This window comes from Haemorhous mexicanus, chromosome 2 (assembly GCF_027477595.1).
Source record: "Haemorhous mexicanus isolate bHaeMex1 chromosome 2, bHaeMex1.pri, whole genome shotgun sequence".
Taxonomy (NCBI): Eukaryota; Metazoa; Chordata; class Aves; order Passeriformes; family Fringillidae; genus Haemorhous; species Haemorhous mexicanus.
The window spans coordinates 54122371-54145322 of NC_082342.1; the positions used below are offsets into that span (position 1 = coordinate 54122371).

At 34.9% G+C, this 22952-nt stretch overlaps 1 protein-coding gene across 6 annotated transcripts in view; it reads left to right on the forward strand.

Moving 5' to 3' along the window:
- NBEA (neurobeachin) overlaps positions 1-22952 on the forward strand; it is a 454976-nt gene that overhangs the window by 132259 nt on the left and 299765 nt on the right. For 4 of the 6 annotated variants that reach the window (XM_059838861.1, XM_059838862.1, XM_059838859.1 and 1 more), the window contains exons 17-27: positions 739-831; positions 4556-4664; positions 6781-6862; positions 7067-7190; positions 7511-7703; positions 7950-8972; positions 10828-11045; positions 12478-12631; positions 19053-19076; positions 21502-21682; positions 22324-22454. In XM_059838861.1, coding sequence (XP_059694844.1) covers positions 739-831; positions 4556-4664; positions 6781-6862; positions 7067-7190; positions 7511-7703; positions 7950-8972; positions 10828-11045; positions 12478-12631; positions 19053-19076; positions 21502-21682; positions 22324-22454 — 2332 coding nt within the window. The remainder of the gene's footprint in view (positions 1-738; positions 832-4555; positions 4665-6780; positions 6863-7066; positions 7191-7510; positions 7704-7949; positions 8973-10827; positions 11046-12477; positions 12632-19052; positions 19077-21501; positions 21683-22323; positions 22455-22952) is intronic. The other 2 variants (XM_059838865.1, XM_059838863.1) reach the window with 1 other exon arrangement.

The following is a 22952-nucleotide window of genomic DNA, read 5'->3' on the forward strand; positions in this document are numbered from 1 at the left end:
GAGGACAAAAGCCCCAGGGTTCATTTGGTAATAGCAGAAGTAGTTTCAAACGAGAATGATATTGTCTGAAAAAGCACTCTTTAGTGCAAAAAGACTAGAAAGAATGTCTAAAAGCTGAAGTCGAGCTAATTCTAATGGGAAACTAAAATATAAATTCAAAAATTTGTTACATATAATTGCAGAGCAAGGGTAATATTTCTTGACTCTTGGTGACTTCAGATCAAGGCTGGTTTTCTTTTCTGAAAGACTGCACAATTAGTTCTTAAACCTACCATATTAATTAAATATTTAATAATTAGATTAGTCGATATTTGAGGCACTTTTTTTGTCCAGGATTTAAAAACAGAGGGTGTAATGAAAGGAGATTTTCACAAGCATCCAGATAATCCAGAATATGACCTAATGTGTTCCAGTCTGCTTCTCTTGTCCTGAGCTTCCACTGCTTATACCGTCTTTTATTAGGTTGTTCCAAGAGATAAGTACAGGATAAGATGTTACTTTCTGTTGTAAAACATTGAACTGAACCAATACACCATGTCCCCAACCTCAAGAATTCATTATCAAACTCTTATGCTGCACTTGATTCTTTCAGTATATCCTGTTTTGTAAATTGTTGGTTTTATTTATTTGTTTCTTAATAAATACTCTTGCTCAGTGAAATACAAGCCATATATGTGATGTTTAGTGATAGAATCTATATATGTGATGTTTGAGCTTGAATTTGTTTCTCTGTTTTAGAGTAATTTATAAGTTATTGGCTTCCAAAAGTGAAAGCATATGGGTGCAAGCTTTGAAGGTCCTTGGATATTTTCTTAAACATTTGGGTCATAAGTAAGTGCCATTTTAAAATTTTTGTAGTGGTGTATTTAAGTTCACAATTCTTCTTGTATTTTTGTCATGATTACTGTATATTCTTTGTCAGTCTTTAGAAATAACTTCATATTTTATTAGGTGTTCTTATTAATCATTTGTACACTGGTAGCTTTATAAATCAGATAAAATTATTTTTTCCAGTTAACTTGTTATTACTATGGTGTTTGAAATGATACATTGCTTGTCTTTCAGCTATAAGATATGCTGAAAGTCAAGTCTTAAAACAAGGGAAAAGAATTTTCCAGAAATACCTCTTACAACTATATATTGCATGTTCAGCTAAAGTTAACAGGAAACACATGAGTGTGATCTAAAATTTGCTTCTGGAATCATCAGTGTCATTGCAATAAAATTTTCAGGGCAGCAGTTCTAAAAATAGTTTTAGAAGGATGGGAAAAATGAAATAGAACATTTTATTGACATGGGAATGTTTCAGAAGGAAAAGCAGATACATCAAGCAAGTGGTGTCAGATCTCTGTGCAAGAAATACTCACTGAGAAAATGTGGCAGCAAGAAATATTCCCATTTAAAAAGATCTGATGTCACAAAATGGGTTTACTTAGTCTGATCTTCCATATTATAGTGTCAAGAAGGCACTAACAATCATGCAGTGCTGCATAGCCTGCTGTTGCTCATTTTTCCCCTTCTACATGTGGTGTTAAGATCCCTGCTGGGATTAGCCCAAAATGGTATTTTGGTGGGAGGCTGTGTATTATAAAAACGATCCACATGCTTCACAAGAGACTTCATCATGTAAGCCTCATTTGAAAGGAAAGGAGGTAGGAGTCCAGCCAGAGTGTGCTATTGCTAGAAATGCTTTTGTCTCAGTAAGATCAATAAAGTATGACTGTATAATTGAGAGACAGTTAGCTGAGAATATGCTTCTAAGTGAGATTTTTCCTTTGGGATCCAGCAAGTCGAATACTGTTCTGGGAATTAATAAAGCAAATTGATAGTCCACTCAAGAATCTCCAAGGACTTTTCAAACATTACTTAGTGAAAGTCGTTCACATTGATAGGAGTTAGATTAAGTATGATACACCAGATGAAGGTTTGACTTGTCAGAAGCTTGGCTGTATCAGATAAGTACATGTGTTTAAAATATTTATCCAGAAAATCAAGTAGCAACCTATGTCCTGGGGTGCATCAGGCACAGCACTGCCAGCCAGGCAAGGGAGGGGATTGCCCCACTCTGCTCTGCACTGGAGTGGCCTCACCTCCAGTGCCAGGGGCAGTTTTGGGTGCCACAATATAAACAAGACATTAAACTATTGGAGAGTGTCCAAACGAGGGCAACAAGGATGATGAAGGGCCCTGAGGGGAAGCTGCATGAGGAGTGGCTGAGCTCACTTGGTCTGTTCAGTCTCTGAGGGGAGACTTCACTGCAGTTACAACTTCCTGATGAGGGGAAGAGAAGAGACAGGCACTGATCTCTTCTCTGTGGTGACCAGTGACAGGATTCAAGGAAACAGCATGAAGCTGAATCAGGGGAGGTTTAGGTTGGATATCAGGAAAAAGTTTTTAATTCAGAGGGTGGCTGGGCACTGGAACAGGCTCCCCAGGGAAGTGGTCACAGCACCAGCCTGACAGAGTTCAAGAAATGTTTGGACAGTGCTCTCTGGCACATGTGATTCTTGGGGATGGCGCTGTGCAGGGCAGTTGTTGGATTTGGTGATCCTTGTGGGTCCCTCCTAACTCAGCATATTCTATGATTCTATGGTTACAAGAAAAGAGAATTTTCAGAAGCTGAAGTTTTAATTTAACATCTACTTGCAATTATGGATATATCAATGCAATTTCCATTGTTGAGTGAACATATGTACTTAGCAAAAATTAACTTTATTTTTCATGTAATTGGAGTGATTGAAATCCCCTTGAATACTCTGTGTAACTTTCAATGTTTTTTTTTTAATTTTTAGACCTCTGAACATCTGCAAATGTGCATATTTTATGTAGATTTTAGCAAGTAAAAACGCCCTTCCATTTCGTGTTTTACAGCTAGTGCTTGTGCCTTTTTATTCACATACATATGTGTGCATACATATGACTTTATAAAATGGAAGTCAACCACAAAAATTACAAATTACTTTTATTCCCATTTCACAGTAGAGGAGATAGATACTGCATGGTAATACACTGAAGCAGAATCACATAAAGAGATGTTATGTGATTTATGAAATCTAAGCCAATACAGTATTCTGAACAAGTGTGTAGGTGCTAAACCAATTACTGTTGCTGTAGTTCATATATACCTGTATCACAGATTAGGCTATGGAGTAGAAGTGATTGATTCTCAGAAATGACCAGTAATGTGTTACATGCAAACCTGAATAACTTAACTGATTTTTCTTTGTGATCTGTGATGATAAACTACTTTGTCTAACCTTAGCAGTTGACACAATCCTGCTTTTTTCCTTCTCTGCCATATTTGATTATTTCTATGCCACTACAGTCCTTTGTTTACTTTTGGGTTTTGCCCACACATGTAAATCTCCTAATGGATTTCTACTTCTATCTGCTGAATCATACCTTAAAAGGTTGAATACCTGTAGTTTTTCTCATAATTAATTCATGAACTCCCTTCTGTGCATACAAAAGTACACACTGTTATAAGTATTTGCCACTCTTTTGTGGTACTTACTTTGAAAATTATGAAATCATCTATTAATTTCAAAAGTTCCAGGATGAACCTATATAGTTTCTATTAATTTCCCTGGTAATCATGAAAACACAGTTTCTTAGCTTTTGAATACATAACATTTTTAGAAACTCTCATGTATCCTATTTAAAATTTTTCTGCTGCTTTAATATAGATTATTATTTATATTGAAAAAATCATTTTTATTTCATATCCATTATAGTAGTAGGTAAATTTCGTGATGCAAAATATGAGGAGTACTCTATTTATGATGTTATATCCTATTTTAAAATGGTGGGATTTAGGGACTAGGGGAGTTTGTTGATGTGAACTGCTTCCTTCTCCACTTTTTAAAGATTTGAGTAGTTTTGGATTCCATATGTGAAATACACTTCAATCATGTAGAATTTCATAACTTTTCAGGATTTTATTACTTTGTCATTGCAACGTGTTATTCCAGGATTTAATTATTTTGCCTTCATGAGAGAATGAAATATGAAGAAGAAAGGTGGTGCTGAAAAATCCATATATATATATATATATGTATGTATGTATGTATGTATGTATGTATATATTAGTATTAACAGATACAGATTGCTTAAGCAATCTGAGGGAGGCTTGCCCAGATCACCCACTGTGGTTGCTTCCCACCTAACCAATTCTATGATAAATATTGGAAAAGATGAAGCTGGATTATCCTGAGTACTTCTGAAGTGACAAAAGGTGTGTTCTTCAGTGATAACATTTTAACCACCCTGTGTGCATCTTGAACTTTCTTACCCTGAGTAAGATAGTAGGAGTTGACTTTGAGAATGGTGTGATTTTTTTTTTAATACAACAGACTATCCTAAATGCAACATTGTTTTCTGAGAACATTTGTATATTTGTACAATTGCATTAATTGTGGGAAATATATATATAATAACAAGCTTGAGAGCTTTTTAGTACAGCATCAAAATATCTGGCTTTTGGGTTTTATCTTACATTTATTTAAAATGCTCATCATGCTTGACATGTGCTTAATGTTTTTATTTTCTCTTACAGGAGAAAGGTTGAAATCATGCATACTCACAGTCTTTTCACACTTCTGGGAGAGAGGTTGATGCTGCACACAAACACAGTGACCGTTACAACGTATAACACCCTTTATGAGGTACAAATTGTTAAATGTAAAGATTGTTGTTTCTGCTGTAAAAAGCATGTCTTAAAATATCTGTGCTCTGTAGTATCCTGATTCTCAAGATTTTTGAGAAAAACTTTAGAAATTTTGAGAAAGTTCTTGGTTCAACAATGTATTTTGCCATGTTTTAGATAGTTTTATTAACAATGTCATAATTTTTGCATAGGTTCTATAAAACTTCCCACTTCTGATGGAAGAGGTCCTGTTCCTTAGGATGTTCATCACTTTTCACAAAAAAAAACCAACCAAACAAAAAACCCAAACAAAACCCAAACCCAGACCAAAACCAAGCCAGATACTGCAGACCTCCAATTGCTCATACTTCTCCATTGTTTGGAGAGTTTGTTTCCATTGACATGGAAAATGCTGAAGTCAGAGATGCCTCTCTTTTCTTTTTTTTATGTCACTCATTTTACATTTACAAAATTTTGAAGAGTGCTGTTTTTTTTTTCTTTTTTAACCACGCCAAATGATAACTAACACAGCTACTTTTATGTAGCAGATACTGCTTGAGGCAAATAAATATGATCCCAATGCATTCAGCTGTTCTACCTGGTTCTTGTAGAGGCTTCAGTTTTGATGATGAGCAATTATGAAAAAGAAAAATATCGAGAACATCACGTTGGTTGAAACCCATGTCTTCATTCCTGCACGCATAAAGCTCATGTCTCATCTTCAATTATTACTAAAATGGTGACTTAGAGCAGAATTTCTTGCAATATCTGAAAATCTTATTAGCTAAAAAGGTTTTTAGTGCTTTTTTTAGTCACAAATAGATTTAATGACTAGATGCTCAAGGTAGGTTCCAGAAAAGAAAAAAAACTACAGGAGTGCTTGGTTTTGAGGGTTCTAAATCTAAGTAATGTAGAAAATTATTCTCCTATGATTGTAAAAACCTAAACGTCATACATTTGCCAGTGACTTAGATCCAAGTTCTTTTTATTGTACATTGCCTTTTATGGTTTGGCCACTTGAGCCTAAGAGTCTAGTTCCTGCATTCAGTTTTCTGAAAGCTTCTATGATTGGTATTCTCAGAAAAATGCATAACTCATTGACAAAATCCAAGTCCTCATGGAGTTCAGCATCCACAGACATTTACATTTGAAAAAATAATCAGAAGAAAGGAGAAAAAATGGGTTAAGTGGTCTAGGTACTGAAGATTTGCTTAGGAACTGATGATAAGAAACAGATATTTTCCATATTCTCTTATATAAAGTAAGGGCATATTGGCATTTCTATTTTAAATATCAATATATAAAGACCTATTCTAAGATTCTGTGTTTATGACTGACATTAGTTTGATTATTTTTAATGAGAGAGTTAAAGTTCTTCTTTCAAATAAATATTGCTTGTGAAATTACTCAGTTTTGATATACATTTACTTGAATGTAGCTTTTCTAAATCTCCTAATTAATTCTCTTTACTGAGAATTCTGTGTTGATCTCATTGAATTTTTAGCCTTTCTGTGTTTATCATTGATTCTTTAGCTTGTTCTTAAAAATAAAGTTGCATACACACATCCAGTGACATGTATCCCAATGTGAAAGGTTTGTGGTGTTGCCTCAATACAGATTAATTAGGTTGTCAGGTACAATACAAGCAACAGGAGAATTTTCTGTCTTCCTCATTATGTGAAGCCCCAGGATTACTCCTACAGAATGATAACTCTGACTCTTACTCCTTGCTAGCTGGAGGAAACCAAACCCAGTTTTAAGAATTAATTGGTTTGTTTTTGATGAAACATATGAGAATAATTGTTGATGTATGTAGCTTGTGAAAGATATTTGATGAGTGAATGTATAAAAATATGAGAAATATGAATGGAATATCTTTAAAATACTGTTACTGTATATTTAGGTAAGGAACTCAAAGTTTAGCCAGTCAGCTACAGTGCAACCATGAAAATCTTTATCCCTGCATAGAGGAATTGCTTTATTCTGGTTTTCAAGATTTAAAATATTTTACCTAATTTTTTAATATCATGTTGCATATGGCCATGGTAAATGTTCTTAACAAATTTTGAAATGAACAAAGAAATACTGTAGTGTTTGATTAAAAATGGTAAAAGGAAGTTGATATTCTGTTTTAGATTTTGACAGAACAAGTATGCACCCAAGTTGTTCATAAACCACATCCAGAGCCAGATTCAACTGTGAAAATTCAGAATCCAAGTAAGGACAATATATTATGTTTGTTTGATAAATGTGTCACCTAGAGGATTTTTGAAATGATGGTTCAGAAAGTGAGAACAATTCATTCATGTATCTTAGATACATATGGGTTGCAGTTACCTCTTACATTAATGGCTGTTAGCAATTATTTCTTTTTTTAAACATTGGTAAAGTGCTTTACATAACTAATTTATTCTTTCAAAGTGATTCTTAAGGTGGTGGCAACACTGTTAAAAAACTCCACGCCAAGTGCGGAGCTGATGGAAGTTCGACGTTTGTTCTTATCTGATATGATTAAACTGTTTAGTAATAGCCGTGAAAACAGAAGGTACGTCCATGCAAATAGTATTTTCTCCTCATTGATTTCTGGGTAATAGCAATTTGTTATACTCTGTGTAGAGTGTTAGAGTCTGTAATAAATTAAATATATTTAAAATAAATTTAATACATTTGTGGTAACATTTCTTAGTTCAGTAACTAATACTGGATTCATCTCTGTATTATATTTTGATTTTTTTTTCATACTGAAGTATTTTTAAGTTTATTCCTTATATTGGATTGGTGTTAAGAGATGACGTTCCTCCCATCTTAATGTTAAAATAAAGAAGCTTTGTTTGGATATATTTTGAACTAATTATTTCACTTTAGATGTTTACTTCAGTGTTCAGTGTGGCAGGACTGGATGTTTTCTCTGGGATACATTAATCCTAAGAACTCTGAAGAGCAGAAGATCACAGAGATGGTTTACAACATTTTCCGTATTCTCTTGTACCATGCAATAAAATATGAATGGGGAGGCTGGAGAGTGTGGGTGGATACTCTTTCTATAGCCCATTCCAAGGTAAGAAACAGCTCATAGATATTTTTTTTAAATACCGATAACCCCCAAAGGCAGTAGCAACATAGCAATATAAGATGTAAAGTGATTTAGTGCCATCTGGTGGCTCTCACTACTCATGTCAAGGTTGCTTTTTTCCTTGTCAAACACTTAGTAAGCTCTACTTAATATGTTCCTAAAAATCTTGCTGCATTTTGCCCAGTTCATCTAGCATATATTCATCAACATCATCTGTTCTTTCTTTTTAAGGTCACATATGAAGCTCACAAGGAATATCTAGCAAAAATGTATGAAGAGTATCAAAGGCAAGAGGAAGAAAACATTAAAAAGGGGAAGAAGGGGAATGTGAGCACCATCTCAGGTCTTTCCTCTCAGACAACAGGAGCAAAAGGTGGAATGGAAATCCGAGAGATAGAAGATCTTTCACAAAGTCAAAGCCCAGAAAGTGAAACAGATTACCCTGTCAATACAGATACAAGGGACTTGCTCATGGCTACAAAGGTGTCAGATGATGTGCTTGGAACTGCTGAGAGACCTGGAGGAGGAGGAGTGCATGTGGAAGTTCATGACCTTTTAGTTGATATAAAAGCTGAAAAAGTAGAAGCTACGGAAGTAAAACTCGATGATATGGATTTGTCACCAGAGACAATGGGAACTGGAGAAAATGGTGCACTGGTAGAAGTGGAATCTCTTCTAGATAATGTATATAGTGCAGCTGTTGAGAAGCTCCAAAACAATGTTCATGGAAGTGTGGGTATTATTAAGAAGAATGAGGAAAAAGATAATGGTCCCTTAATAACTCTGGCTGATGAGAAAGATGAACCTTCTACTAACAATACCTCATTTCTCTTTGATAAAATACCTAGTCAGGAGGAGAAACTCCTTCCTGAACTTTCAAGTAATCACATTGCCATTCCAAATGTGCAAGAGACACAGATGCATCTTGGTGTAAATGACGATTTGGGATTGCTTGCACATATGACAGGTAGTGTAGATATAACTTGTGCTTCAAGTATAATAGAGGACAAAGAGTTCAAGATTCACACCACTTCAGATGGAATGAATAGCATTTCTGAGAGGGAGTTGTCTTCATCATCTAAAGGATTAGAATATGCTGAAATGACTGCCACAACTCTTGAGACAGAGTCTTCTGGTAGCAAAACTGTACCTAATGTTGATGCAGGAAGTATAATATCAGATACAGAAAGATCTGATGATGGTAAGGAGGCAGGGAAGGAGATACGGAAGATCCAGACAACAACTACAACCCAGGTAAATTTCAAGTACCCATTTATGTCTCTAATGTAATCACTGCTCATTGCTGAGGGGGAGATTAATAGTATGAGATCTGAGAGATATTTGAAGTATATTTCTTTAATTATATGAAAAATATACACCTTCCAGGCCCATTTTCTTTGAAAATGCCATAATGTGAAATCTTTCATGACTGTATAGAAAATATATATTGCAAATACTAGTTGAATAACAGTTATTTCCTACTAAAATCAACAATAAATTACAATGAATTTGTTTAAATATGTGGGCATTAATTTCTCTTCTAAATAATGTTCTAAAGAAGAGTTATCAACTGAGCAACTAGCAGAAATTCATCTTCAAATCTCTTCTTTGGGTGCTATGAACTCTGAGCTGTCAATGGTTAAATACTTTGTCTTAAAATGAAGTTAACTGTAATAATAAAAATTGAAGTACTTATGAAATAAAAAATAAATGGAGAATTATTGTTTTCTTGAATAATGAGAAAATCTATTTTAACACGTATACAGTGGAGATGGTGGTTGGAATTTTGATTGCTATAGGTGTGGTAACACCTCAGATGCCTCATTAGATTTGATCTCCTTGAGACCACTGAAAATTGCTTAAAGACCAGCTACCTAAGTGGAGATACTTGCATGTTTCATGCTTGTTTATGCAGTGGCAATGCACACCAATGCTCGTTCTTTCAGATGCAGTATTATTGGCTAGATAAACCTCTTCTGTTATGTTAATATTATTATACCATTGTTGCTGCTGGCATGAGAGTTACCTGCAGTTATACTTGAAGGAGAATGTATTTGATTGGAGTTGCTACCTCAAATTCTTTAAAAACAGGTCTACAATCATCTCCCTGCCTTATCAGTAGGAAGTAACTCTCTTTTATTCAAATGGACTGAAAGAAAGCAAGCAAACTGTGTGACAGAGATGGAAACTACTGCTTACTCCTAAGAGTTAATGCCTTTATTAATAATAGATCAAATATTGAATTCATATATATATAATGAATATATCAAATTCACTCTTTCCTATGTTTCTAACTAGAAAAAAAATGGAAAATGCAATTGAAAGCACTATGCAGAAATTCATGTGAAAAATTAAAATCTTAGATAAGTCTAATAAAAAAAAATCATTTAAAGATAAGCCTAAGAAAAACATAGGAAATGCAAGCAACTGTAACAATTTTAGTCTCAAGAGATCAAATTATATAAAGGAAACATTTTCTACTCTCATAACACTGGCTATAGGAGATCAAGATCGACTAAATAAGCAAGAAGCTTTTCAGCACAACTCCAGTGCTATGTCCATTTTTACATTGCTAAAACATAATTGTTTTGCAAAGTTCTCTTTTGATTTTAAAGTGGCAAAATGGGATTTGGGAGACTAGATGTAATTCTCTAATGATCTTCTAAAAAGACCAGATAAATAAATTGGTATTCAAAAATGAGGAGCTGTCCAAAAATAAACATTCTTTGAATGTAGTTCAAATGTAGTTCACTATGTATTTTGTCCGTGTTTATTAGCTCAAAATATTGTTACATATAAAAAAAGTCTTGTTTCTGGCCGTGGGTGGACTACATTTGGTCTTTTCTGTAAGACTTCAAGTGAAGAATCTGATTGTAAAAGCTTGGTGAGTAGCTGAAAAGGGGGCCAGCCACACCCCTCATCAGCACTGACTGTTTTGACTTGGAGCAGCTCATTCACTGAAGGATACTGCCTGCCTTGGAACATCAATGTCTCCTGTGGTTTGTGGCCACATTGTTCTATCCTGCCCTTTCTCAGATTCTGCATTGCATTCAAAAACACACCATTAACTGTTAAGTTAACATAATTTTTGAACCTCTTGTTGGTGTAGGCAATACAGGGTCGATCTGTCACCCAGCAAGACCGGGATTTACGTGTTGACTTGGGATTTCGAGGAATGCCAATGACGGAGGAGCAGCGACGCCAGTTTAGTCCAGGTCCACGCACAACTATGTTTCGTATTCCAGAGTTTAAATGGTCTCCCATGCACCAGCGGCTCCTGACAGACTTGCTTTTTGCACTAGAAACAGATGTACATGTTTGGAGAAGGTGAGTCATTGTTTCCTCTTTAACTCCTCATCTGTGTTTCAATCAATAAGGAAAAGTTAGAGTGTTGGAGAGGGTATGTTACTGGGATGGTGGGGAGGAAAAGAGTTGGTGTTAGCTGCAGTGCTTCTCTGTATCTTCTACCTTCTCTTTTTACCCCTTCCCAGCCTGGAACAGCTCAGTTTCACAGGTAGTAATTCCTGTTTTCTTGAGGACTTGTATGAATCCTGAATACCTAAATAAACTGAGCTGCTCTTCCAGCTTGTATTTAGCATTAGAATCTACTGCCCCTGTTCCAGACAGGATGACTTCTGCTAATGGCCATCTTCCTAATTAATTAGTTAAAAGATTATCTACCTGATGCCTTTTTCCAAGGAAACACTCTATTGACAAATTTTCTTTTGCATACCAGCTACTGGCTGAGTTTAGTCTTGGTGATCATATAATATTTTATGACAGCAATGTGGTTTCCTAGAGTTTTTGTACATTTTGTGCATGTTAATAGAGGTAGTCTGTAACTATAATATAAGGAGACAATTTACTCTAATTTCCACTAGAGAATAGTTAGTTTTCACAAAACTTGAGCATAGTTTTGTCAAAGGAGCTATTTATACTACATTAAATTTCCAGTTTGTTGGACTGTTCTGTGATACTCACTTGGAAATAGACAATTTTGATATTTTGCTTTTGGCCAAGTATATGGGATGTGTTCAGATAATGCTTGAAGGTTAAAGTTCAGATGGTATATTTTCAGATGATGCCTTTAGTTTTTGTTCGCTGGCTGACAACAAATGTTGCTTTGGGGAAAGACCATACTTAGAGTATTCCTCAATATTTTCACAGAGGGGTTTTATATTTTTGGGGAGTGACTGTTTCACAGGACAATTGCTCACCAATTAGGAGTCGCTGAGATTCCAACTAATCTTACAAGCATCTGTGGCATGTGGAGGTATTATTAAGGCTAGGTTTATTATCAGTTAGCAAAGTTAATATTGAATCAAGTTATGGCCATGTTATTGAGTTTCTCCTTTAAAACAGTAGCAGGTGTTATCATTAGATGTCATCAAGGGTGCTTCAAATGGCACTGCTGCAGCATGGTAAAGCCAATATTAAATACTTGCTTTCAGGCTGCAGAAACAATTCCACTGCATTCAGCTGAACTGCCTGTGAAGTACTGGTTGATAGGAATAAAAGGTTTGAAGATGTTGTTCTCAGCTGAGTATTTGAATGCAATCCTGTGCAGAAAGAGATAGAAATCAATTTGTTCATTAGACTAGCCTTCTTGATATTTTTAGACAATTTACATGCAAGGTTTTGTAGACAAAATTTTTCCTTTTTATCAAAGGAACATTCACAGTATGGTTGCAAAGAATATGTTTATCTAAAATTTATTGTAATTGTTTGTTTTTATTCCTTCTGTCTTCTGTCCTTGCAGTCACTCCACAAAGTCAGTGATGGACTTTGTCAATAGCAATGAAAATATTATTTTTGTACACAACACAATACACCTCATTTCCCAGATGGTAGACAATATTATTATTGCTTGTGGAGGAATTTTACCATTGCTGTCAGCAGCCACATCCCCAACTGTAAGTACAATATTCCCACCTAGTGGTCATATTAGAAATTGTTGTTAATAATGCAAACTGCTACTTTCAGCTTACTCTTCTTCTTTAGGGACTCCTGACCCCTTTCTGCTAATTCCTTCAAAAATTTAAATTTATAATCAAACTGTTACACTTTGATATACAGAATTTTTATAACATTTTGTATTAGAAATGCTTATTTTATCAGAGAAGTAGTACTTAGTAAGAAAAATATTTCATAGTTATTTAATATTTCATTTAAAGGGATGACCATTAGGATAATTATTCCAGTAACAAAACAGCATGCTTTATGATGTGTACTCATTGATATTCAACCTTTTTTGCATGGTCACTATTAGTTTGCATGCCAAATGAGACCAGAAGTCATCCCATCTGCTCTGTTTATGTCTTCCTTCATTACATTCTTCCCCCCCCGCCCTTTTTTTTTTTAATCTCGTATTAAAAATAACTGATATTTTTATCTCCTCAAAGTTGTAAGCTCTTAGCAGATTAGAGCTCAGCCTGAGTATCATCACTCTGTATTACCAAAAGGGAGAAATATTTTATAAATATCACATTATTGACAAGAGTACTTGTGTTATTTGAATGGGGTGCCTTTTTTGTGCCTTTAATATCTATGACTGTTTCTTCCATACTAAATGTCATCTTGAGCATCCTGTACAAATTATCTGTAGTTAATATAGGTCTTTGAAAGGGGAGACAATGAGACCTAGAAAGGACAAAGAGACTCCTCTGAACTAATGTAGGTAATAGACATTGGAGACTGCAAATGTGGTTTGCAGTAAAATCTCAAAATATTTTTTCCTAGCTATTCAGCAATTGAGATTACTTTTTTCTTTACTTCTAGTTAAAAAACCCTTTTTTGCAGATTTTGAATGGTATGAATGAATAGGCTGGCAATTTGCTAAACATTAGTGTAATTTTCAGACATGCAATTAATAAAATTTTTGATGCTGTCTCTTTACTATTTTCACTGTGTTAACTGGAAAAATATTTTCTATAACCAAAAGTGAAAGACTGCAATTATTGTCTGCAGTCACAAGAATAACATTAAGGTCCTGAGTTTGGAAGTGCTTCATTGTAAATATTGACAAGTATGAGGAAGTACACACTGAGCCATCTTGAAGCCAGGCTGCACTATCATTCTTTAAAGGACATTGGGGGATATATTTTTACAGCAAACATTTTAGGCATCATTTGAAACTGGTGCTTTGATGTCTTTTATATAAAAATATAAACCAGGCACACCATTATTTAGGCTGCATTTCCATTGAATGCCCTTTTTGGGTTTTAAGTCTTGTCCTGGTGTATGATACTGCAGAACCATTCCATGGAATAATAACTTTGAAGTTCACCATTTCCATCTATTTATTTTGGATAATATGTGTGTGTGTGTCTGTATAGATGGTTACCTGACACAGCTGTAATAGTTAACATCCATTTCTTAAAATATTGTGTGTCAATACTGCCTTGCTCAGTAGCAGTGATTTTCATGCACTGATACAAAAGACTACATTTTCAAATTTGGTTATTATGCACACCTCTCCACTATATGGGGACTGTGTGTATTACTTAAATGCTTAATTTTACCATCTGTCTAGGTCAGTAAAATAAAAATAAATTGTGAAATAAAGTCATTCGCCCAAAGTTTGGCTTGTGCTTCAAATTGAATGAATCCTACTGTGTGGAGTTAAAAACAAAAGGCTTCTTCCTGCCTGTTCAAGTCCATTCCTGTTCCTCATTGCCCATCCATTAAGATTAAAAGGAAGGTGGATCTATTCATCACTGTGACAGATATGAAGAGTGCAGCCCATCCTCTCTCCTTAGGGCAGGTGCTCTCCCTCAGTCTTGCTGTGAATCACAGTTTTGAAGGGAGCAGTTGCCCTGCTGGGCATCTGACCACTTGTGAATATCCATAATATGATGAATGAAAAGTTTCATACTGATTCTCAGACTTCTAATGCGTGTGCATCCTTGAACTGCTGTGGAGAAGTGGATGGATTGCTGGTTCAGAATATATTTCTTCTCAGCCTTGAAAGGGCAAAGTAGGCCGCTGAAAGCAATCAGTTACAATAGGCTGTCTCACCCTCCTCCTTCCAGAAGCTGCTAATGGGAAGAGAGATGAGGTTTGAAACTGGAAGATTGATATGACATCTCCACTGCATAAAAACACTTACAGCAGGCCTGCTACTGGCCACTCTCTGCCAGGGTAACTCTTAAAGGCGGAAAGGACCTGTAGGCTTTCTCCTTCACTGACTCAAAGACCCACAGAATCACAGAATGGCTGAGACTGGAAAGGGGACAGAGGAGATCACCGGGTCCAACACCCACACTCAAGCAGGGCCATCTACAGCCAGTTGCCCAGGACTGTGTTGAGACAGCTTTTCACCATCTCTGGGGATGGAGGCTCCATCACCTCCCTGAGCAATTTGTGTCAGTGCTCAGTCAGCCTCACCATGGAAAAGCATTTCTTGATTTTGATGTGGAACCTACTGTGTTGTAATTAATTACATTAATGGATAACTTTCTATCCACAAGGTACAGAGTTGAAATTTTGTGTTTTCCCCGCTGAATCCTCCCAATCCCAACCATTCTGTCGGTCTGTTTAGTTCTGTAATTGAAACTAGGCATGGTAATAGAAGTCCGCTCAAGCCGTGTTGCACTTCTCTTCCGAAAGAAAGCTGTTCACAGGCTACATAAGCTGCCTCACTGGGTCAGCCCAAGGGCCTGTCTGCTTTAGCATTCTGCCACCAACAGTGGCTGTTTGCAGCTTACATCAAAATGCAGAAGTACAAGCAAGCATATTGATTGCTCTAATTACACTCTGTTTCAGCATTTAGGATTTTAACAACTAGAGAGGGTGTTAGAGCTGTCATATTTAATAACTACTGAGGAATTCATCCTTCTAGACTTTATCTAATCTTTTTTGAAGCTACTTATGCTTTTAGCTTCCATAATATCCTATGGCATTGAGCCTGACAAAGCAATTATATAACCTTCGAAGCGCTTGTCTTTGTTTTTCTTAAGCCTGCTTAAAGTCACTATGTGCTTTACTGTTTATATTATGAAAAGAGTGGTTAATCATGTCTTTATTCAGCTCCATATCCTGTATGACTTTGTAGGATTGAGTCATATTTCCTGGTGTGCCTGATTGAATCCACACCATCTTCTTCTTTCGTCTCTGATCCTCCATGTCTCTGTTCTGCAGAGCTTTTCTGGAAGGTCAAAACCCTCATTTTGTAGATCCTGTAGAATACATAATTCAATTCATCAACAAGTGTGAGCTCTTTTTTACTTAATTTCTTCATTCTTCACTTTCATGAATGGTGAAGCTCTGATATTCCCACTGGTGGTCTTTTGGGGCCCATATTGAAATTTTAAAGTAGTAGTTCTTACTTATTTCTTCTTAGTATATTTTATTTGTGGCATAGATCATGTATTTACATCCACTTACAAAAATTAATTTACTTTTTGGTCTGGAATAATGCAACATGAAAGCAAGAAGACTATTGAACAGACAGTAAAGGTCATTCCACCCTTTAACTTTGGGATTATTGAAACAGGGATGGAATGATTGTTAACCTGGAGCTCCATCCATTCTCTTTTTATGGGATACCTTGTTTTCTAATGGAGGAAGACAGAAGCACACAGCTCCTTTTTCAACTGTCTCACAGTCTTCTCCAGAGTCGGAGTTCTAGCAAATCTGGGCCGCTCATTCTTAAGGAGTCTTAAATTCTGCTGCAAAACTCTCTTCTCAACAATCTGCTATAGAATTAACTGCTCTTACATGTATCCCATTGCGTCTGATTTTATAAAGCAGTTTACCTATTTTCTCATTAGTAGAACAGATGCTGAATATTAGATGCTTGAATTAATTAAGTGTATTTGAAGAAAAAAGCCAAGGATAAATTTAGCAAAATGACTTTCAGAATACTGAAGCAATTTCAGTTTTAGTTTTGTTGATTTTCTTTTTCCTTTTGTGCAACAGATTCTGTATTGTGTTCCCTCCGTTGCTAAAAAAAAGTTGTACTGTCACAGTTTCCTTAAAAAGATGAATGCTTGAAAAACTCCTCATTTCAAAAAGACTTTTTCTTTCTTTTGCATGGTTCAGATTTGGAGTGAAATGGCAATTCTTCTGGGATGGGTGGAAGATTATTGCATGATTCCTTGCCTGCTGTAGAATGGGCAGTCTTAACTATAGAATTTCTTCACTATGGAGTGCCTGTATGCCTGTAAAAGAAATCTGCCTTTTACTTAGTGGGGTTTCTTTTTGTTTTCTTCTTTGTATGATTTTGGATTTTTATTTGTTTGGTTGATTTTTTTTTTTTTAATCTAAACTAGGATGATCTGAATAGAAAACTTTAAATATAAATTAAAAAAAAAATAATAAAAGAAAAAATGCATCTTTGGTGTAAACAAAACACTCAAAAATCTGTGGGGGGTAACTCAGGAATGCAGAGAAGGTTATATATATTTTATGACATACGGGGCAAAGTTAATTTACAATAATCTATTACCACAATTTTTAATATTTCACTCAATTTCATTTCTATAGTACCTCTATCCCAGGGTCTGTACAAGGACTTACTTCAAATGCTGGTGTTTTTAAAGTGTTGCCAGTTGTATATATGAAACTATTTGAATTTTAAGAAAATATTAACAAAAAAATATGAGCAGTTGTTTTGGTTTACAATATAATCTGGAGTGTCTTCTACTTTTTAATTCTGACTTCTTGTATATTAAATTGGGAATATTAGATAACTCTTGTACAATTATGGGAAGGTTATAAAATGCAAAATACTATTTCCTTTTATTTTCTCTTTTCTGTTGGGGATGTCTTTGAGGCTTTCTAAAAATAACTGCAACCGTAGGGAAGACATTATTAAGATGTTGTGGAAGTGTGAAAAACAGGACGTGTAAGGGAAAAGGTTTGCAGAAGATGCTTTCTGTTAATAGAAGCTGGTTTACAGATAAAACATTTTGTGTGCAAGCTAGCAATTGGAAGGAATCACTGCTTGCTGCAAGGATAGCAGCTGTGACAAGGACTTGGAGACATTGAGCAAGGCAAAAGAAATTTGAGGAGTTTAAATATTTGACAATTATAGACAATTCTATGACAATTTACAACAAATTTCCAGACCTCTTGCAATCAGTTTGTTTTTCTACTTATTCTAAGAAGTCTATATTCAGCTTCTTACTTGCAGAATTCAAAATATCAACTCTCAAATTGTGATCTGAGGGCTGCTGGTGTTATATGAACTGTCCACAAAACTCCATTAAGTATTTAATGATGGCCTTATTAGGTCTGTGGATTAAAAGCTGAGATGTATGACTTGGGTATAGCGTTAGCCTTGTCATGTTCAGGACTCGTGTGGTTCCACAGGTGCTCTGTGCTCTACAACAATTCTGAGAATCAAAAGTGGTAAAACTGATATGAAAATTGTCAGATAGATAGTAATTAAGAGATAATAGCCACAAGTTAATTCTACAGCTGCATCGAACAACAAAAAGATGAAGACACATTTAAAAACTGGTTGAGCATTGTATTTTCTGCCCCAAGAGGGAAGAAATCTGTTCATTTCAGCTTTTCTTTTTCTTAGGTTAGGTTTTCCACTGTCTAAATTATAGCAATGATAACTGACAGAATCTGAAGTTTCTTTCTATTTTTAAAACAGGACCAGTGAAAACTTAAGAATTAGGTCCTTGACCACTATGGTAATAGAGAGAGGGGTTCTACCTAAAACTAAACCATAAAAATTTAACACACATCTAATTGTGAATAGTGAAATTTGAAGGGCAACTCAGTCTGAGTGTCTTAATCCTGATTTTTTTTTCGTGTGGTTCAAAAACATTGTCATATCTAGTTTGATACTGATTTAGGTTGAAGAAATCACATCCAAATGTAATATTGTAATGACCTATCTTGTAGTGTATTCAAGGAAAGAGCATTATGCATGAAGAACCAGAGCATTGCTTGTTGTAATTCATTTTTTTTTTCAAAGCATTTTAAACATATTTGCCTCCTCATAAAAAGATTAACTACTTTACTACATTTGAGTTGAATGGCTTGTTGTAACATGCTCATATCTATATAATTAGTTAAAACATTACTTTGTTTTGCATTGCTTCATAAAATTGCTTTGGAAGAATCAGTGTTTACATGAACTCTATAATAATACAAGATTTAAAGTTTTCCTTAGCATAGCTATCTTTGACAAGTCTACTTTCAAATGTTCATGCTGAGCTTAAATGTTTTGCTGTTTTAAATATAAATTAAACAAATGTATAATTCCAAGATACTAATTTGTTTCAATTTACCTTGTAATTTTTTAGTTAACTTAAATAATTTTCTTTTTCTTTTATTGTTGTGATCTGTTGTCTGTTTTGTCTGTTGCATGTCCAGGGTTCTAAGGTTAGTATTGCTGCTGTAAGTTTCAGTTTTTTGCATTTTCAAAAATATCTTATTTTTGATCATTTGATATTGTGGCTTTTTTTTACTATTATTATTCTTACTATTATTTTCCTATAACATACAGTGGAATGTGATTTGGATTATATTAGGTGTAGTAATTAACTTTTCCTACCATATTTCCCTTAATAACTTAATGCATTGTCAATTATGGTGCTTGCTGTTAGCTCCTGGGCTGAACACAGTCAGGCTTGTGAGCTAATTTAAGTTATAAATGCAGTTGTCAGTAGAGAAACTCTTCATGTCCTGAACATGTTAGTTTTATGGGAGACTTTGTACTGCTCTTAAATTACACTGTGATCTGTTCACTTTTCAATGAGTTTTAGAGATACCTCTATTTACAATATTGGTAATATTAGAAGGGAGCTTAATCAATAATGGAGTATATTTCAGACACTATTACAATACCAATGGGCTGTATTTAACAGGTAGAAATTATGGTAAGTTTGGTGTAAAAAAAGTCTTTTTTTTCCTCCATGAAACAGAATTTTAGGGAGATTTGGGAAAAAAAATCATTTTAATTCAAAGTTTGATAAAATCTTGCTAAAATGCACTTAAGTCTTATATAAAGTGAATTTATTACATAACTTGCAAAAATAAAAAAGCAATAGATATTTTGAGGGGTTTAAGACTATGATTGGCACAATACAGCTATAACTTGATAAAAATCAACATCAAGCAGTCAACTGGCTGCAAGTGAGCCTGATGTTATTTCAAGCATGAGTTCAAAGTTCAAGTTTCCATAACCATAAATGAGTTTTTCTAGCAGACTGTTTTGGCTTTAGAGTTTTGCAAATATATTTTCTTTGGGTAAGTGCTTTCAAAAAATCTTCCAGTCTGTTATAAAAATGCCAGCAACCTATTTTTCCAAAAGGTGTGAGGAACACAGCACAAACTAAACAGGGGAGCCCTGGCCTGCACCTTCTGGCCAAAGAAGATAGAAGATAGGCTGAAAATGTTTCTTCTGAGAGTTGTCATTTTACTATTTTTCTAGTATTCTTGGGCAGTTCAGACAGATGACAGCCCTTCCCAAATCACTTATGCGACCAACATGTTACATCCCTAAGAGAAATTAAATGAAGGGCTATCTATCATTATGGTGACACATGCCACTTTGTATCTTTCATCTTTCAAAACAATTGTTTCCTTGATACTTTTTGGCACAATTTGCACTTTTATAATTTTGGATGTAAAAATATTCTTCAAAGTAAGCCATGAATGCGGCTTAGGAGTTTCAGAAGTATGGAAATAAACAAATATTTTGTTTTATATATTTTTCATTTCCTTTAGAAGGAAATTACCTAAAGAGCACAACATTTTTTTTTTAATAAATACTTCTAATCAAATTAATAAAAGTGGAGAAACACAATGAAAGTACTTTTCAAAGGGACTAAACTGTGTGCTCAGGAAGTCTTGCAACTGGAAAACTTGCTGACAATCAATAAGAATCAGCCACCTTTAAACACATTTTAAAATAGTATTTAGTAATATAATTCTGATTGCAGACAAGTATCACACATTCCTGTTTTCAATTTGCCTAGCTCCAGAGGCAAGAGTGTTTAAACAGATATTTTTTGTTTTGGATTAAGCTGACTGTTTCCTCACTTACCTGCACTGTTAAATACCTGATGGTATTTAAAAACATGACTCTGGACATCTAAGTGTCTTTTTTGGAGAAAAAAAATTTGGTTTTCAGAGATTGAACCCATTCAGAAATTTTCTGCTGCTTCCCACTAAGTAGAGTACAACGTTAGGAAAGAAACAGCAATTCTCTGGGACATGTGAACTACATGCCATGTCACTTGTGCCTTTTTGCTTTCCCTCTGTTGTTGTCATGAGGTAGCAGACATAAATTGAAGAATTGGACTCTGTCAGGATTCTATATGCTATAAACATTGCAGGGAAAATCAATTCATGGAGACAGAATGCAAAACTGCATGTTTTTTCCCACTCCATTCCTCACATTTGTTTATATGAAAGAACATAAAAAAGTAAAAGCTATACACAGAGTAATTCCCTTAATCTGTTACCTGTTTGCCTAGCCTATGGAGGAAAGTAAGAATATGTTGCACCCTTTAACACCATGCATTGTTTTATTATCTGCCCTTTCTTTGTCTTTATGTAATTGCTAATAACTTTCTCATTTATATTAGACTTTTTCTCATCTATTATAGCATGTATATATAAATAATTTTCTCACTCTTCATGCTGCCTTACTTTGAATTTCACTCACAGCTTATGTAAATCGTATCAGTAGGAGATTTTGAAATAACTTTTCAGTCTATCTGCCATTAAGCATGAAGATTTAGATTTCTATGTGTATGTGCTGTCTTTATATTTCAGTTGTGTTCAAACTGTTTAATTCAATTATCTCCTTTTAAAGACTGAATTGGAAAATATCGAAGTGACACAAGGAATGTCGGCCGAGACAGCAGTGACGTTTCTCAGCCGTCTGATGGCGATGGTTGATGTACTGGTATTTGCCAGTTCTCTAAATTTTAGTGAGATTGAAGCTGAAAAAAACATGTCTTCTGGAGGTCTAATGCGACAGTGCCTAAGGCTTGGTAAGTCAACAGACAGGATGTATTAAATAGTTACTTACAGATCAATGAGTTGTGATGGATCAAATAGTGACATGTGCAGCAAAGGACCTTGTAGGTAGAGCTTGATGTGATAAAGTAAAAATCCCATTTATTATTTATTGATCTGATAGGTTTTTAAGGCCAATTCAATTTAGTCATAAGAAAGACATGTCTGAAAATGTTCTTCCTTATGTAGTTCAAGTTGTATATATTCAGGGAGAGTAAAAATATTAAATTTAAATCAGTAAACAGATGATTTTTTTTTTTTCTTAAAGCTGCTTTACTGCCTCCATATTGCAGTTTTTCTTATGCAAGTTTCCATGGATTTGCAGGACTCTATGGGCTATGTAAAATAAAAAGAGTGGGATACTTGTGCAGACACTGTAGATCTCAATAAATTTTGCAACAGTGTGGCATTTGTCTTCATTGTTTACTGTTACTCATACTACTTGTTGTGATACTGATAATTTTACTACTCCTGGTATCAAATTTGTGACTTCTTCTCAATTCTCAATTTTTTAATAAAATTTTCAATTAGTGCCTACTAGGAATGAATGCTAATTGGTGTTATAAATGTAATATTGAAAAAATATTCCAATTTTTGGCATTTTCATTTCTTCTAGTTTGTTGTGTGGCTGTGAGGAACTGCTTAGAATGCCGGCAAAGGCAAAGAGAGAGAGTAAACAAGACGTCATTAATTGGCGGTAAAACGCAAGATGCTCTTCAGGGTGTAACAGCATCAGCAGCAACCAAGGTAACTGAGCCTTAGGAAACCAACAGCAATGATGACAAGACTGAAACAACATTTTTTTTAGGATCAGAAAATAATTGTAACTGACTTCTCAAACATTTGGCAAAAGCTTAGGTTTTTCCTGTTAGCTGGTTTATGGGAAAGTGTATGAGGAGGCTCTTTTGAAAGATACAAACCTTGATGAAGGAGTATGACTGTAGCAATTCTAACCAACTGTTGCACTCTTGCTTGGCCTACTTGAAAGAGCAAGTTCCCTTACTCAGCTCTGTCATATATACCTGAATAGATTTTTTTTATTCCATCAGGGTACTCTCCACTTTTGATGAAATCCTGCAATTGCATCTGTGTTGGTGGAATATCTGAGTTCCATTAGCTTCAACAGACCTTTGAATGCATATTATGGATCAGTACTTACTATCTGCTTTTAGAAGTGAATTTTATTGGATATTCAGTTACCACTTGGTTTTTCCAGCGTCATTAATTAATTCTTTTTGTTTTTAT